The sequence below is a fragment of the Garra rufa genome, chromosome 3 (genome assembly GCF_049309525.1).
Source record: "Garra rufa chromosome 3, GarRuf1.0, whole genome shotgun sequence".
NCBI lineage: Eukaryota > Metazoa > Chordata > Actinopteri > Cypriniformes > Cyprinidae > Garra > Garra rufa.
This window is the reverse complement of record NC_133363.1, coordinates 46,158,913-46,176,970: the sequence shown is the minus strand read 5'-3', so window position 1 is coordinate 46,176,970 and position 18,058 is coordinate 46,158,913. Positions and strand designations below refer to the sequence as shown.

The 18,058-nt window shown below is 37.1% G+C and overlaps 1 protein-coding gene across 1 annotated transcript; it reads right to left on the bottom strand.

Annotated features, from left to right (window-relative positions):
• Positions 1–226: 226 nt before the first annotated feature.
• trappc14 (trafficking protein particle complex subunit 14) lies at positions 227–17,951 on the bottom strand. The gene is made up of 10 exons (XM_073836237.1): positions 17,255–17,951; positions 14,036–14,131; positions 13,623–13,752; positions 12,157–12,243; positions 8,527–8,647; positions 6,986–7,133; positions 6,629–6,863; positions 4,256–4,392; positions 3,925–4,124; positions 227–3,272 (listed from the first exon to the last, which is right to left on the bottom strand). Exons 1-10 carry the CDS (start codon positions 17,756–17,758, stop codon positions 3,119–3,121), a joined length of 1,812 nt encoding a protein of 603 aa, XP_073692338.1. The 5' UTR covers positions 17,759–17,951; the 3' UTR covers positions 227–3,118.
• Between the last annotated feature and the right edge of the window lie 107 nt (positions 17,952–18,058).

Here is an 18,058-nt window from a genome sequence, read left to right as displayed (position 1 = left end):
CAAGACGGTTTATGCCCTGGCTGCTTTTATTTAACTTGTTCAAGTGCAACAATCCAATAACCAACAACAAACATTTCCACCGACTCTGAACACTTTTGTTAACACTTTAAACAGCGTACTTAGAGGCGTACAAAATCATAAAGGTGCAAAGCAGCAGTTCATACAAGAAAAAAAAAAGTAAAAATGGCCTTGCTTGGCCAGCTATCTAAATGATTGAATTCCACAAGGACTTTCCTCCAGAAAAGCTTCTTGGTGGGTCTTGGCAAAGTCCAAACAAACAATACAAGCACAATACTCAACAGATATTGCCTCAACAGCTCTCAAACCTTTTACATAACTTCTAACCTCTAGCTATTTATACAGACTGGGAGTAAATCCAGCGGTTAGAGTTATCAATTGACAATTGTTCTGTGTTTTGCCTTGTGAAGTGAAAAAAAAGAATCCAAATGTTTTTGAAGTCTTGAGTTTTTGAACCATGCTGCTCAGGAAAACATAAGATCCAGCCACTAGTCCTTTGAACATTTCTTCTTATTCCTCCAAAAAACAAGTTATAAAAAATTAAAGTGCTTCCCAAAAAAATAAACATGATAGTCCAAATCTTTTTGTTCTGCAAGAAATTCGAATTGTGCCAAGCAACTTTTCTTCACAAGTTTTCAATGTAAAACAATAACTGACCAAGAAGCAAAAATGGAAATTACCAGTGAAATGAACTGAGAATTTGAAAAATAAAATACATCACAGTGTTTATATTAAAACGTATATTATTATCTACATCCACAATACGGTTTTGGGTCATTGTTGCATTTATCTGTCTAAACATTTCGAAAAAAAAAAAAATGAAACATTCAAGATCCCATATTCAAACACAATATAAAACTGTGTGCAACATTCCACATTGAAGGAAAAGGTTTTTCAGTCCCAAGGATTACTCAGTAGTCCTCACATGTGCACAGAAATGTAAACATTGATAAAATAAATCAATCGTAACCCCATTAAATGGCACAATGGGGTGATGCTTTACGTCAGTTGATTATTGATTATCGCTACAGCCTGAGGGGTTGTACATATCAAGCTCTCTGTGAAAGTCTGATGTTCAGTGTAAATGCATAGAAATCAATACTACTGTATGACCAGCATCTGCCCTGATGCTTACCGGGAATTTGTTCCCAGATGTCTAAAGATAATTATGAAGCAAAAGAAAAATAATCCTGCATTTTTGAGAACACACACTGCAGTAGGAATGTGACAGCATTTCCAAAGCCATGAAGGGAGGAGCAGAAATAAAATGGCATCCGCCAATAACACAAGCTCCACCTTCAGGAACTAGACGTGACTTGATTTGGTATTGAAAGGTTGTCTGTGATTACATGGGAAACTTGTGTAAGTGAAACAGCTTTATGAACTGGAGTGTTAATATTAGGTCAATAAAATAATTTGATGAATAATAACAACAATAATTTAACAACACGCACACAACATCAGTGAAATGGAGGGCAGCACTGCAATTACAATGCAGGGGGCAATAAATGCCAGACCAAAAACATTCCAGTGTACACGACTATTAATTAAAATTTAAAAAACCTTCTGATTGCTCACAGGCACAACATTGCAAACATCTTTCAAGTAATAAAGAAAAACAATAAAAGCACTTACGAAAATGAATTAAATATAGGAAGGGAAATGTTGGCAGTATTGACAAATGAAATGTAAAGACATTCAAAAAATCTATTCTATAGTAAGTAAACAAAGGAAAACATGAATTTTGCAAAGGCCCAGATGAAATCTGCTGAATTCTTCATTTTTTTGCACTGATTTTGAGAGACAAATCTACAGAATAGATTTAAACATAACTAAATGTGTTTAATAGACTGCTAGACTCATTTGGAGCTGAAAACATTACTAAATTAGCCAAACTATTAGGCATAGTTCACCCCAAAATGAAAATTATGTCATTAATTACCCACACTCATGTCTCTCCAGACCCATAAGACCTTTGCTTATCTTCAGAACACAAATTAATATATTTTTGATGAAATCCAAGAGCTTTCTGACCTTGCATAGACAGCAACAACACTGACACAAGGCCCAGAAAGGTAGTAAGGACATCAATAAAATTGATCATGTGACATCAGTGGTTCAACCTTAATTTTATGAAGCTATGAGAATACTTTTTGTGTGCAAAGACAACAAAAATAACTTTATTTAACAAATTCTTCTCTTCCGTATCAGTCTTCAACAGAGTGAACAGAGTAAAACGACGCAAGCGTTTGGTGCTGCTGGCGTAGGAACCAGCGTTTTGATGTAGAACCTGGATGCAATTGTTGAATGAAATTGTTGAATAAAGTCGTTATTTTATTTTTTTGTTTTTTTTTTGCACAAAAAGTATTCACAAAGCTTCGTAAAATTAAGGTTGAACCACTGATGTCACATGGACTATTTTAACAATGTCCTTACTACCTTCCTGGGCCTTGAATGTGTAAGTTGCGTTGCTGTCTATGCAGGGTCAGAGAGCTCTTGTATTTCATCCAAAATACCTTAATTTGTGTTCTGAAGATGAATGAAGATATTATGGGTTTGGATAGACATGAGTAAATAATGGCAGAATTTTCATTTTTGGGTGAACTATCCCTTTAAATAAACTAGAATTCATGGGGACAATCCTGTGGAGAACGAATTTGGTCAGAAAGATTTCTGAGCACAGATTCCATGTGGGTCTGGGAAGGACTAACCATAACCATTCATTCTCCCTTTGAACAGCCATCAATACAATATTTTAACTTGTATGTAACACAAGTTTCAGAACTTCCAGTGAAATATCCTACAGATAAACAATAAAAAAAAAACTGTGTTTATGCTTTCTTTGCATTCCTTCTGTCGAAATTGTCAAAAACAGTAGCTGCATGTAAATTGCATTGAAATTATTTAAAATAATCGTACTGTACAGCGTGTAAACAATGAATGCTGGTAAAACAAAAACAAAATAAATACATATTGAACTGAAATGGACAGACATTAAACCACTTTTTCAATTCACACTACTTCATGACACAAGGTTCTTTCCTCAAGTTCAAAAATATCCCTACTTCCTCTCCATGTGTGTGTATATATATGTGTGCATTTAGGTGTGTGAATCCAGTACCAGCACCTTGCACTCTCGCTTGGCAATTTTGTCAAGTGACAAGATGTTCCTGTCTGGAGGGAGGTACAGCGGTCGACCAACAGGAGAGCCTACGGGAGGGGTGATGGCCCTGCGCTCCATAACACTGCCTGTCCTGTAAGACGCAAACAAACATGAACGTAGACATTAGCCGGGTTTCAATCCAAAATTGCGAATTTAACTTGGGTGCAAATTATCGCATAAAACAAAACCGTCACTTCGTGATAAACTGGCACAAAATATCACTAAGAAAAGTAGGAGAAGCCACTGAATATAATCTTTTTCAGATATAATAAATTACTTGGGCCTCAGAGAGAGCAGACAAAACACAATAACTGTGTTCACTGCTTATGGAGGCAGATGCCAGCTGTTTCTGAACGCAGTTTTGTAAGACAGTTCTGGGAGGCAATTATATAGACATACTTTTATTTATCATATCATTATTTTATTTCAGAATGACCATAATAACATTTCAGATGCTGTGCAATAAGATCGGTCCAATGGTTAGTCAAGTTATCCAGTCCCATAATGCAGTCACATGACTTTTTTGCCGCACATGCAGGAATTTATTTGCAAAATGCGCATCCATCTCCCATTATTTGCATTAACCCTTTTTCGTTTCTGATGCGATACTTTAAAATATGCATAAAAACAGTGTGATGTAAACATAGCTGTTCTTGTAGAATTGTACCATTTTTAGGACATGTTTGTCTAAGTGTGTGTGTGTGTGTGTGTGTGTGTGTGTGTGTGCACGTTTAATGTTATACCTTGTGAGGTGAAACTTAGATGGTTGCTGGTGAGAAAAGGACTGAGAGCGGCCCAGACTGAGACTGGCCTGATGTCGGTCCAGAATATCTCTGACCGCTGGACTCGACGGACTGTTCTTGCGGGACAAAGGACGGGCATCAGGGGGAGGGTTGGACACGGACGCTGTGAACTGTAGCTTCAGTTTCATGTGCTGACTCAACTAAAAACAGAGAAGACAGAATAGCGGATACTGAGGTGTGCAGATCCAGTAATGTAACTCATTGGTTTTGTTAAAGGAAGTGAAATCGAATACTGAATTGCTCACATGTCACACACACAGTGACTCTTTACCTCAAAAAGACCTGCTCGGAGTATCTGGAAAGCCACACTAACAGAAAGCGTACTGCCTTTTCGACAGTAACCCAGGTTACTGAGAGGAGAATGACACACTACTGCATTCACTGCAGGATCCTCTTTCTGTCCACGACCTGGGAAGAAAGAAGGACCAAAAAATATAAACGCATACAGTAGAAAACAACTTTTTAGTCATGATCAAGCAGATACAGACACAGTAAGATGTGATGGTCATGCAAGAGATGCAGGTTCTAATCTGACCCTGGTTATTTCCTAATCTTTACCTCACCAACATTTCCTGTTCTCTCTGTACTCTCCTTATCAATGAAACCGCAAAACACCCTAAAAAATTAAAACACAGAAACAAATAAACATAAAAAGAAGGCTAAAGCTACAACAACCTTAAAGGGTTAGTTCACCCAAAAAGGAAATTTAGCCCATTATTTACTTAACCTCAAGGCATTCTAGGTGTATATGACTTCCTTCTTTTAGACGAATGCAATTGGCGTAAAAATTGTTCTGGCTCTTCTAAGCTTTATAATGGCAGTGGGCGGGTGTTTCTCTTCAACAGTCCAAAACAAGTCTGATAAAGTACATCCATCCATGATAAAAAGTGTCTCACATAGCTCCAGGGGGTGAATAAAGGCCTCCTGTAGCGAATCCATGCGTTTTTGTAATATTTAAAACGTATTAATCAATTTTTCTTACAAAAACACATCAGTTCACTACAAGAGGCCTTTATTCACTCCCCGGAGCCACGTGAGGCACTTTTTATAATAGATGAATGCAATTAATCAGACTTTATTTGCACTGTTGAAAAGAAACACCCGCCCGTTGCCATTATAAAGCTTGTAGAAGCCAAAACATTTTTTAAATATAATTCCGATTGCATTCGTCTGAAAGCAAGAAGTCATATACACCTAGGATGCTTTGACGGTGAGTAAATAATGGGCTAATTTTCATTTTTGGGTGAAGTAACCCTTTAAACCTTCATTTCAACTAAAACAACAACATAAAATAAAATGCGAATGAGTTGTCCATCTGCAATGCAGTCAATATGCAGTCTGGATTCTTTTACTCATAAGTGTGTGATGTGGTCAGCCTGACATTAGCTCATCTGACATTACACATACACAGCTGCAGCCTCAAACTCTGTTATCTACATCTACAAGTATGAACCACGCCCTTTATGAGCAAATAGCATTCAGCAATCTTCGCCTTTGCTCTCAACTTTGCTTTTATCAGGCCAGTCTCTGATAGTGTGGCAACACTTTTTTTCCGTGGCTGCTTTTTCTCAACTCCACAAACAACACTTTAATTTATTGTCAATCTCGCATTGCTTAACAGCCCCCCCCCCCCACCCCCACCCCTTTTGTTGAACCCTTGACACTTTTTAGACGATCCAAGAAGTCTCTCTCCTCCCTCTTCAAACCAGTATTGTTATTGTTTATGAATAAAACTATTAAAAATTGCTTTAGGTAATTGAAATAACGATTAAAGGGAATATAAATAGAATAAGAAATACTAGAAGATAAACTTGGAACTGAAAAAGCAAAACTGAAATAAAATAAATTAAAACTAATAAGAAATCTTTGGAAGTTTTGTTTCCTACAGTAGACGGCTACAAATGATTTAGTGATTGAATAAGCTGTCCATATGAATCCATTCTGAATGACAAACCATTTCAGACATTTGTGAAACATAAGAGAAATTGGTTCTTGGGTTGGTATATGATAATATATTAATGTAATAGTTCACCTAAAAATGAAAATTCTGTCATTAAAAAAAAAAAGGAAGACTAGACAAAATATTGCACATCATCCTCTCTGTCGAAATCTTCAGACAGGTTTACAAAGACTGTTTTATGTACAGTGTGTGCGTCTTCTTCTGCTTGTTAACAAGGCGCAGCACATCCAGCTTCTACAGCAGCACCACACGCAAGTGTCGTGGGACTCTTGTGAACGCACGTCGAAGACTAACACTGAAGAGAAGAAATTTTTGAATAACATCGTTTTTGTTTTCACTGCGCACAAAAAGTATTCTTGTAGCTTCATAAAATTATGGTTCAACCACTGATGTCACATGGACTGTTTTAACAATGTCCTTACCACCTTTCTGGGCCTTGAACATGGTAGTTGCACTTGCATTGTTGTCTATGCAGGTTCAGGATTTCACCAAAATATCTTAATTTGTGTTCCGAAGGTCAACAAAGGTCTTACAGGTTTGGAACGACATGAAGGTGAGTAATTGTTGACAGAATTTTCATTTTTAGGTGAACTCACACTACTCAATTCAATCACCATGCAACTCAATGTATCTATCTGATCTTAAACTTAAGCCACTTGTTTTTATTATTTTAGCCGTCCCCACCTTCAGGTGTCCAGACTAGTCGGACTGCCAGAAAGTCTTGCAAGTTGTTGAGGAGGGTATATCGCACCCGGAAATGCTCGCGAGCCTTGACCGCACTGGGACAGCTGGCGGTCATAATGAAGCGCGGCCGGTCCAGTCTCACACTAGGGAGACTATAGTGAGTGTAGATAGAATTGGTAAAGGGCAGTTTAGAAGTGGACCACTGTAAGACTGCAACTAATGGCACCTCTAGTCCCTGCAGCAAAAAAGAAACATGACTTTTCATTAATAGTCAACATTCGCTAATAAGTTTTAAATAACTGTCTGTGGGCTACATATTTGTAGCCAGTTATCACACAAAATATCCTGATGGCCCACCTCGTTTGAATCATCTTGTGGCTGGTTATTGAGCTGCAGCTGGAAGAGAAAGTTCTGCTCCTCTAGAGCACTGAGCATGCTGGGAAGGTGACTAGATTCGCTGTCCATTCTATAAAATGATGCCATGGCAACTTCTCCTGACTGATGACTAAAGCAGATAAAGATTGAGATAAATATTACAACAAACTCTCTCAGATGCATTTGGCAAGGTTAAAATGGATGAAATATCAAAACATTCAAAAGCAAAAACTGTAATTTATTATTAATGAAGGGTACATTTAAAAACATCAAAGCATGGGCAAAAAATCCTTGTGCATGACTGTATTTTCCATGTGAGCCATCACAGATTTGCATTTTCTCAAGGAAATAGCAGTGGTATTTCAAAAAGAGTCTCACACAAGGTTTGTTTTTGGGCTTTGGTTCTATATTCAAAAAAAATTGTGTCAATAAATGGTTGAATATATTTCAGGAAAAGTTACTTTTTAAATGTTGAACTCTCATTCTATAACTTTTCAAACTTTAAAGGATTAGTTCACTTTCCAGAATAAAAATGACCTGATAATTTACTCATCCCCATGTCATCCAAGATGTTCATGTCTTTCTTTCTTCAGTCGAAAAGAAGTTAAGGTTTTTGAGGTAAACATTCCAGGATTTTTCTTCATATAGTAGACTTCAATGGGGATCAACGAGTTAAAGGTTTAAATTGCAGCTTCAATGCAGCTTTAAAGGGCTCTACACGCCGAGGAAGAAGGATCTTATCTAGTGAAACGATTGGTCATTTTCTTAAAAAAAAAATAATAACTTGACTTCACGCATTATGTAGTCACACTGAAAAGCCACGTGTGACGTAGATGGAAGTACCGACCCAGAGTGAGTGAGTGTGCAAAGTCAGTCAAATGCCCTTTATAAAAAAGGTAAAACAACGATGACGGACGATTTTGAATTTGCAGGAGAAAATGAGACCTTACCCTATCTTTTTTTTTAACCAAAGTACACAAAAAACACACATTGCAAAGCATTTGTGATTAAAAAGGTTATAAATTTGTATTTTTGTTTTAGAAAATAAATAATTTCGCTAAATGAGACCTTTATTCCTCAGCTGGGATCGTGTAGAGCCCTTTTGTAGCTGCAATTTGGACCTTCAACCCGCTGATCCCTATTGAAGTTCACTATATGGAGAAAAATCCTGGAATGTTTTCCTCAAAAACCTTAATTGATTTTCAACTGAAGAAAAAAAAGGCATGAACATCTTGGATGACACGGGGTGAGTAAATTGTCAGGAATTTTTTTATTCTGGAAGTGAACTAACCCTTTAATCCAAAATTTCATAAGAAAATGATGATGTTTGCAAGTTAATAGATAGCCAATAAGTAAACCAATATATCTTGTGTTATCAACAAAACAATGTTTGAACATTGAAGTGTTTCAAGCTGAATACACACCAGATGTTTCATAATTAGGGACAGGAATTTATAACAATAATCATAATGTTTGAGGATTACACTGACAGGTGTGCGAGGTCACACAATGTTTTCTCTTACCAAACATTATCCACCAGCAGCACAGAGCCATCTGGCATCATGGGTAAGTACGAAGCATTGAAGTTGGGAAGGATTTTGACGTCTCTCACACACACTTCCTCTTGAGAACTCCCGTTTAACACTGAAACAGTCAGATGTTCAAACATACATAAACAGGACGTCTATCACACAGATACAGGAAACCACAAAATAAGTGACAGCGCATACACTACAGCACTACAGCCTACTTCTAGCACAAAATATGTTGACTGATGTGCTTACACTATAGCAGTGGGGGCTTTGTTTGGGGCTTTCTAGCCACGAAGCAGCTGAATCAAACTGAACCATGTACAAGCTCTATGTTTTCCCATAAATGCATTAAAAAAAAGTTTAACTCAGATAATTGAGATTTAAAGACAGGACAGCCTAATAAACCCATACAAACATATCCAAGCATCCTTCCTTGACACCTGGGTAGATAGATATGGGAATAATTATATCTGTAATGAGGTATAAATGTTTTTCTTCACTCTCTTACATTAGGACCATTAAGGACCTACAGTCAAACCAAAAATTACTCAGACACCAGATATAATTTTAGTGGGTGCAGGACACTATAGTTAATTTATGTAAGTGAGGATAGCAAAATAAACTGTGACATATTATACCAAAAAAAAGTTATACAGTAGACTACCAGTAAAAATGACCAAATTTGGGACCAAAAATTTGACATCTTGACCTGTCCATGTTTTTATACATACCTTTCTATCAAAGTTATCTGACATTATCAAAATTTATTTGTTCTGACACAGTTTAACTTAAATTCTCTTAACTCTTAAATTCTTGTCATATTTTATTATTGTTTTCTAAACTAGTGAATAAACTGTGATAATGTGAGACATTTTGAAGGAGTCTAAATACATTTTGGTTTGACTATTATATCAGAATCAGAAGATAGACACTTATAGTTATGGAAAAGTTTTGAAACAGATTTTAGGACAATGAGAATTACAGTTACGTTAATAATTAAAACACCTGCATGTCATGAACAATATACATTTTAAAAGTTTGGGGTTAGTAATATTTGTAATGTTTTTGAAAAAGTCTTATATGCTTACCAAGTCTACAGTCGTGGCCAAAAGTTGAGAATGACACAAATATTAGTTTTCACAAAGTTTGCTAAAATGCTTTTAGATCTTTGTTTCAGTTGTTTCAGTGATGTACTGAACTATAATTACACTTCTGCAATTCATACGTTTAAAAGGCTTTTACCGACAATAACATGACATTTATGCAAAGAGTCAGTATTTGCAGTGTTGGCCCTTCTTTTTCAGGACCTCTGCAATTCGACTGGGCATGCTCTCAATCAACTTCTGGGCCAAATCCTGACTGATAGCAACCCATTCTTTCATAATCACTTCTTGGAGTTTGTCAGAATTAGTGGGTTTTTGTTTGTCCACCCGCCTCTTGAGGATTGACCACAAGTTCTCAATGGGATTAAGATCTGGGGAGTTCCAGGCCATGGACCCAAAATTTCAACGTTTTGGTCCCCGAGCCACTTAGTTATCACTTTTGCCTTATGGCACGGTGCTCCATCGTGCTGGAAAATGCATTGTTCTTCACCAAACTGTTGTTGGATTGTTGGAAGAAGTTGCTGTTGGAGGGTGTTTTGGTACCATTCTTTATTCATGGCTGTGTTTTTGGGCAAAATTGTGAGTGAGCCTACTCCCTTGGATGAGAAGCAACCCCACACATGAATGGTCTCAGGATGCTTTACTGTTGGCATGACACAGGACTGATGGTAGCGCTCACCTTTTCTTCTCCGGACAAGCCTTTTTCCAGATGCCCCAAACAATCGGAAAGAGGCTTAATCTGAAAATATGACTTTGCCCCAGTCCTCAGCAGTCCATTCGCCATACTTTTTGCAGAAGATCAATCTGTCCCTGATGTTTTTTTTGGAGAGAAGTGGCTTCTTTGCTGCCCTTCTTGACACCAGGCCATCTTCCAAAAGTCTTGGCCTCACTGTGCGTGCAGATCATAGACTGTAAAAAAGATGGACAACGCGTTTCCGCTTCTTTCCACTATAGAAAAGTGAAGCCAAAACAGCTCAATATGGCCGCTACCATCTTGGGGGAAGTTACGTCATTTGGAGCCAGAGCATGCGCAGTAGAGGTTCGTTTGGAGCCAGAGCATGCGCAGTAGTGTCGTGAGGCGGAGCCGCGGTGTCAAAGTCCCGCCCAAACTCCCACAGACCCAATCGCACGATCACAATCATGACACCACACCCCGTTTTTATAGCATCAAATAACTACTTAAAAGCAAACTTATTAGAAAAACGAACACCTGAGCATGAATCAGCATTATAAGAACTACCTCACACGATGGAAATCACCTTTGGAAAAAAATTATTTGCCGTGTAATTCGATTATTTAGTTTGGCTCACGTCCCATTAGATTACATGGAGAGGGCGGGGTTTATGACCTATACTGCAGCCAGCCACCGGGGGGCGATCGAAAACTTTTGGCTTCACTTTTCAGGACACCTACGGCACGCTTGGTGCAGATGCGCTCACACCTGCCTGCTGCCATTCCTGAGCAAGCTCTGCACTGGTGGCACTCCGATCCCGCAGCTGAATCCTCTTTAGGAGACGATCCTGGCGCTTGCTGGACTTTCTTGGACGCCCTGAAGCCTTCTTAACAAGAATTGAACCTCTTTCCTTGAATTTCTTGATGATCCTATAAATTGGTGATTTAGATGCAATCTTAGTAGCCACAATATCCTTGCCTGTGAAGGCATTTTTATGCAACGCAATGATGACTGCACGCGTTTCTTTGCAGGTCACCATGGTTAACAATGGAAAAACAATGATTTCAAGCATCACCCTCCTTTTAACATGTCAAGTCTGCTATTCTAACCCTTTCTTAACAAGACGATTACTGAAATGATCTCAGCAGGTCCTTTAATGACAGCAATGAAATGCAGTGGAAAGGTTTTTTTTGGGATTAAGTTAATTTTCATGGCAAAGAAGGACTATGCAATTCATCTGATACTCTTCATAACATTCTGGAGTATATGCAAATTGCTATTATAAAAACTTCAGCAGCAACTTTTCCAATTTCCAATATTTATGTAATTCTCAAAACTTCTGGCCACGACTGTATGTTTATTTGTTAAAAAAATCAGTAAAACAACAATATTGTGAGATATTACTACAATTTGTCATGTCTGGTTTCTATTTAAAAATATTTTTAAATTAAACTTATTCTTGTAATGGCAAAGGTGATTTTTTTTAGCAGCCATTACTCCAGTCTTCAGTGTCACATGATCTCTCAGAAATAATTCTGATATGCTGATATGGTGCTCAAATATCATTGCTCATCAGTTTTGAAAACAGCTGAGCAGCTTAATATTTTTCTGGAAACCATGATACATTGCCACCCCCCAGGATTCTTTGATCAATAGAGGCTTTAAAAGAGCAACATTATAAATGTCTGCACTGTCATTTTTGATCAGTTTAATGCATCCTTGCTGAAAAAAAAAATATTACTGCTTTAAGAAAACCTTAATGACCCCAAATTTTGAACAGTAGTGTATATACATCATTTGTGCTTATAAAATGTGTAGAAGAGGTAGAAATAAGGCTGACATTACCTTTCAGGACAGTTAAGTGTCTCCCTGAGACTGTCATTTGTTGACACTTTACAGTCGGAGGGGGCAGGACGTTAAGTGTGGTGCTGACTATTAGCAAGCAAGAGAAAACAAGACCAATTTAAAACAACTTCCTAAACAGCATAGGTTTCTTAAAAGTTTAACAGTACAAAGTAGGGATGTAACAATATCACAATCTCACAATGCGATACAATATTGATATTATACTGATATTTTAAAAAAGGACAAATTAAGACTTGGGGGAAAAAATAAAAATTTTGTACATTTTCAAGTTATATTTTGCTATCTAATGCACTTCAAAATGAAGAGCTCCAACCTATGTTCTTAACTAAGAAAACGTAAGTCCAAAAAAAGTCAGTGAATTGACTTGTACCTGAACTTTAAATGGGACTTAACCCTATTTTAGTTGTGATATACTGTCTCAGTCTAAATTACATTCAAACTGGTGTTTTAGGAAGTCAAACAGATTAGAATGTAATAACAACAATTTATATTATTGTTACTCTTATGACAGTTATGGCCATATATATATTGTAAAACAACTGCACTATAAAATAACTACAGTAGGGAAATTACAATATTTCTTTCCTAATTTCTACATTTCAAAGAGATATTTAGAATTTGGATAGCATTTAAACCATTTAAACTAATTGTCAGCAATTCATACTGCACTTTTAAGCTTTTATTTTGACAAAAATGACAGTAGAGCTTTTATTTTGAAGGAAAACTCCAGCTTCAGTGAAAACAGGCATACAAAAACACGTCTCACTACAAATCTAGTGAAACGCTGTAATCATCTGCCACAAAAATAAAGCTGGTGGCCGCTGTGTTCTCAAATGTGCACTAAACTTACAGCGAATGCAATAAACAAGTTCACTGCATTCATTGTGAACTGAGCCGTTCTGAGGCGCGGAAAACACCGGATCAAGAGCTGATCGTCTGAACGAACTGTGAGCTTCATTTTAAAACGCGCAGTGAAAACAGACTTGAAGTAATTGAGCCATATTGTGCTTTCGGTTTTAGTTCGTTTAACAGACTGTGCCACAGCACAATGGCCCAAAAGACAACTTTAAAAACCTTTTTATGTTAGAATAAAAAGTTTAATCATATAATTAAAACTACACTTTTTGCCCAGAAGACCTATTGTTTTGATATCGTGACTATGACAATATCGAGACTACTATTGCGAAACCACAATATTGCTAATACCGTTACATCCCTAGTACAAAGGCTTTCTGAAATACATGACATTTCAAAACTGCAAGTGACACAGTGGGAAATACTAAAATCTAAAAACATGACACTGGCAGCAAAAAAAGAAACAGAGAGAAGAAATACTGAAGGGAAGGCAATTGCAATGAAGTGACGAACAAAAAATGATCCCTGAGGTGATAAAAAACCCATCAATGACATCATGCAGCATTGTGATGAAGGAAGCAAGCGCTCACCCTGCGCTTTGAAGGTGTTTAGATCCTGGCGGAATGTTTGGCAGGGGCTCTTTTGCTGGAGGATGCTGAGGTAGCCATGTTCTTGGATCTCAGCTTTCTCCTCTTCTTGCTTCCACACAGTCACAATTATCTGCATTGAGGTAACACACATAGTCAGAGGTGCGAGCAGCAACACATGCAAAGTAATGTGACAAAATGTGATCACTGGTGTTTGATTTTATCTACCATCTATCTCTTGCACACACACTCACACTGTTTCCTATTAGGACCACAAACATGTATCAGCAACACATCAGTCTGAAAGAAATACGTTTCTTCCTGTTCTATTCATACCGATACCACAATATCAGCTGAAAATACACAACCATATGCATGAATGCAAGAACACAAAAACACACATTCATCAGTCATACCTTCACTTTCAGAGTGTTGACAGGGAGCTTATCCAGGGACACAGTCAGGGGGAAGATGACCTCGTCGCTTAAAACAACTGGCTCATCCACAGGAGACTGAAAAAACATAAAGTAAATACTTCAAGGTGAGACATGGGACAAGTTAAGACAGTATTTATAGTATATGTGTAGACTAGAGCAGGGTTTCTCAAACCCCTGAGGGTCCATGAAGGAAACTTCAAAGGGATCGTAAGTTTTTAAAGCACTGTTTTCATGTGAACAGATTGTGATCTGGTGTATTCGGCATCTAGTTTCTCATTTCACAGTAAATGCAGCAAACTCAATCTCTGCATGTGCTGCGAGTTTACCGTTTTTTTTTTTCAGTCACTTTGGCAAATTTTGTCTAAACAGTATTAACACTGTATAAACTGTCTGTTAGTGCATTTGTCATAACTGTTTGCTGGAACATCACAACTCTATTGCATGTCTGAAAAAAGTAGTAACTCACCCAAAATGTTTAATGCACGCTTCAGAACTAGTTATTGTGTCAGTGACTTGGCCAATGCCACCAAAGCAGATGCAATTTGCACAAATCAATAAAAAAAGTCAAATCAGATGTGAACAAAAAACTAATTGTTTAGACATCTTATTTCTTTGAGAAAAACAACCCTACTTCAATAATTGAACCAAAGCGATTGAGAATAACTGTAATGTTTATTTAGGAACACGGTTCACTTTATTTACACATTCGCATGATTTTTAATATTTTTGTGGGCAGATGTTTACAGCATTTAGCCAAAATAAATACTTGAGGATTTAAAAATGTTTATAGTTTGAATTTTAAGAATTTAAGACATAAATATTAGCCTTTTGGGGTAAAATAAAATGATTAAATAAAAAATATATATTTTACAGTACAATTATAATTTGTAAAATACTTCTGTTTTCATTTTTGTAATTAGAGTTAATACATAATTAGTGCTGGGCAACAATTATTCACAATTAATTGCATCCAAAATAAAAGTTTTTGTGTACATAATATATGGCTGTGTACTGTGTATATTTATTACGTACATATAAATACACACACATGCATGTATATATTTAAAAAAATATGTTATGTTTACATATTAAATATATTTATATATAGAAATATATTAATATAAATATATACATGTAAATACATATTTTCCTATATTTATTATACATAATAAATAGAGCTGCTTTGAAACAATCTGTATTGTATAAAGCTCTATATAAATAAATGCGACTACTTGATCTGTTGATTATGTCATGCAACCGTTAACTGACATCAAAGAACATGTAATGTGTTGTTATATTACTGAAAATATATTACTTCCAAGTTTAAGAACGTCTAGTGTAGAATAACTGTGGGTTCTTGTACTTGAAAAACAATATAGCCATATAACCTTGGCCTACAGATTAAGTATCATAGCTCAATGTCTGACTTCTGAAAATGCACTGGTGCATTTAAAAAGATTTGCACAACTGGGTGTGTGACTAGCAAGAAAGCAGTGCAAATAGCGACTAAGCCCTCACAAGGTGGGTTGTACCTCTGTTTAAAAAAATTTATCACCTTGTTTTTTTAAATGGGACCTTGGTGGGGTGTCACAGTTTTGTTGTGTGTTAAGAATTTGTCCTAAAACTTTGATTGAAACTCTTGACTTGATTACAATGACCCTATTTCATTCTCCAGATGTCACCAACAATCTGCAGATGTTATTCATCTCTTAAATAGTCTAGTTTCTGTATTCTGGCCAGGGGGTATACAGACATTTGAGAGGCTATGAGGAGCAAGCAAGTCCAACTTCTAAGGAAAATACTGAAAAGAAGTCCCTAAAAACTCTCAGGGTTCAAGTGACTTGGGATTAAACCTCTCTTGGTATCAAAATCAACTCACCATTTCAATCTAAAAATGGCAGAATGCTGTGTAAAGACCTCAAGGTAAATGTTTCTATTTTTACATTTAACTTTCATGGTCGATATACGTAAATAAAAAGCTGATGCTCAACAATCTGTAGAGAAGGTTCAAATAATAAAAAATCCACATTTTTAACTTCAGGAAAAATGTTGAAGGCCTTAAAGAAATAAGAAATAACTCAAGTCTATGTTTGTTGAATGAGTGTTGCACTTTTCTTATGAAGTCTGAAATGATATATAGGAATTATATGAATTTAATTTTCATGCCCTTTAAAAAATTTCAAGTTTTACATTTGTGACCCTGAACTACAAAATCCGTCATAAGGGTTCTTTTTTTTATTTATTGAGATTTATACATCATCTGAAAGCTGAATAAATAAGCTTTCGATTCATGTATGTTTGATAAGACAATATTTAGCCGAGACACAACTATTTGAAAAAAATCTAAATTTTGAGAAAATCGCCTTTTAAGTTGTCCAAATGAATTTCTTAGCAATGCAAATTACTAATCAAAAATTTATATTTTTATATATTTACTGTAGGAAGTTGACAAAATATCTTCATGAAACATGATCATACTTAAAATTGATTTTTGGCATAAAAGAAAAATCAACAATTTTGACCCATACAATGTATATTTGGCTATTGCTACAAATATACCAGCGGGACTGGTTTTGTGGTCCAGGGTCACATTTACTTCAGTTTTTACTTTAGCTTATCTGTACAGACACATGCTGAGTAACTTTTGATTGCTTCACACTAAAGCTGATTATTTATCTTCTGTCTAGTTCTTTTTTTTTTCCGGTCTGTTCTTTTTCATCTAATACTACGCATATCAATATATAGGACATCATTTGGTGTCCACATTGCATCACCTCATCTGAAGCCCTCCTATGAAATCAAAAGCTTCTATAGATGTTTAAAGTCTTCATCTTGTGTGACTTTATATTCTATTATTTAATGATATTTCTCAGTCTCAATCTTTTCTTTTTGCATAAAATATTTTTTAGTTAACAAAACATTACTGAGTGCACCTGTATGGGTTAAAGCCAGAATACTAAAACAGGAAGTCCTTTCCAGTACTATGACTATCCTCAATTGTAAACTGAAAAGGACTGTGTTCTGTCTGGTTGCCAGCTATAAGACAAGGCAAACACGTCTCTCAAACAGTACAGAACAGGAAATATCAACACTTCCGTGTTCTTATAGAGCATCAAATGTATTTGCATGCATAGCAGTGAACTTTAACTGTACAACGAACAGCTATTCTCCAGTAGACTGCAGTGTTTGTTTAAGCACCTGTACAGGAGCCTTGCGGAATTCCCTCACGCCGTTGCCGGGGTTGTTGTGAATAAGCAGCGGCTTGCATTCCCTAAAGCCCCGGTACCTCGGGCCCCCTCTACCTGCGCAGCCCACCTCCGCAGCATCATCATCGTCCGTATCCTCCACACACTCGTCTCCGCTGCTGTGGTAGTCGTGATACAGAGGCTGCGTCCGCTGTCGGTTGTCGCCGGGGCTAACGCTGGCCACGGCGCAGAGAGAGCCGGCCAGCTCCCTCCAAGAGCGACTGCTGTGATGCTCCGAGCCGCTGCCATCAGCTGCCGCAGTGCCGGTCGATCCTGACACCGACGCGACGTTCTGAGAGCGCAAAACCAGCAGAAAGCGCACGGTTTCGCCGAGATAAAGGTGACTGCGACGCGGAAGCGTGCGGTATTTAGCCGGGTCCGACAGGTCTGAGATGGGGACGGCCGGGAAATACATAAAGTACTCGCATTGCGATTCCATCATTAACACCATGACCATCACAGCGCACTACAAGCAGACAGCGAAGGTATCCGGTTAGCCTGAGCAGCCTACAAATAACACTCGCATTCAAAAAAAAATATTTCCAAATTAAACAAGGCCGTTTTACCTTTCACCTCACTTAATATCACGGTTTTCCAGATTGAAGAAAAATTACATTCATCCTATTTTGTCCCATTTCGGTTGGCTGCCAGTTGACGTATACAATACATTCAAGTGCGCTATATGACAGGCTTGCTGATCGAGTTAAGATGGAGTAGAGCGGGATAATAACCAGGCATGAATAGTAGCTCGTCGATA

What these genes read in the sequence shown, in the direction of transcription:
- trappc14 (XM_073836237.1), bottom strand. Translation starts at nt 17,758, where the DNA reads ATGGTCATGGTGTTAATGATGGAATCGCAATGCGAGTACTTTATGTAT. An exon ending in TCAACACTCTGAAAGTGAAG is followed by an intron (nt 13,753 to 14,035) that starts GTATGACTGATG and finishes ACCTCAATGCAG; the next exon opens with ATAATTGTGACTGTGTGGAA. An exon ending in TCTAAGTTTCACCTCACAAG is followed by an intron (nt 3,273 to 3,924) that starts GTATAACATTAA and finishes TGCGTCTTACAG; the next exon opens with GACAGGCAGTGTTATGGAGC.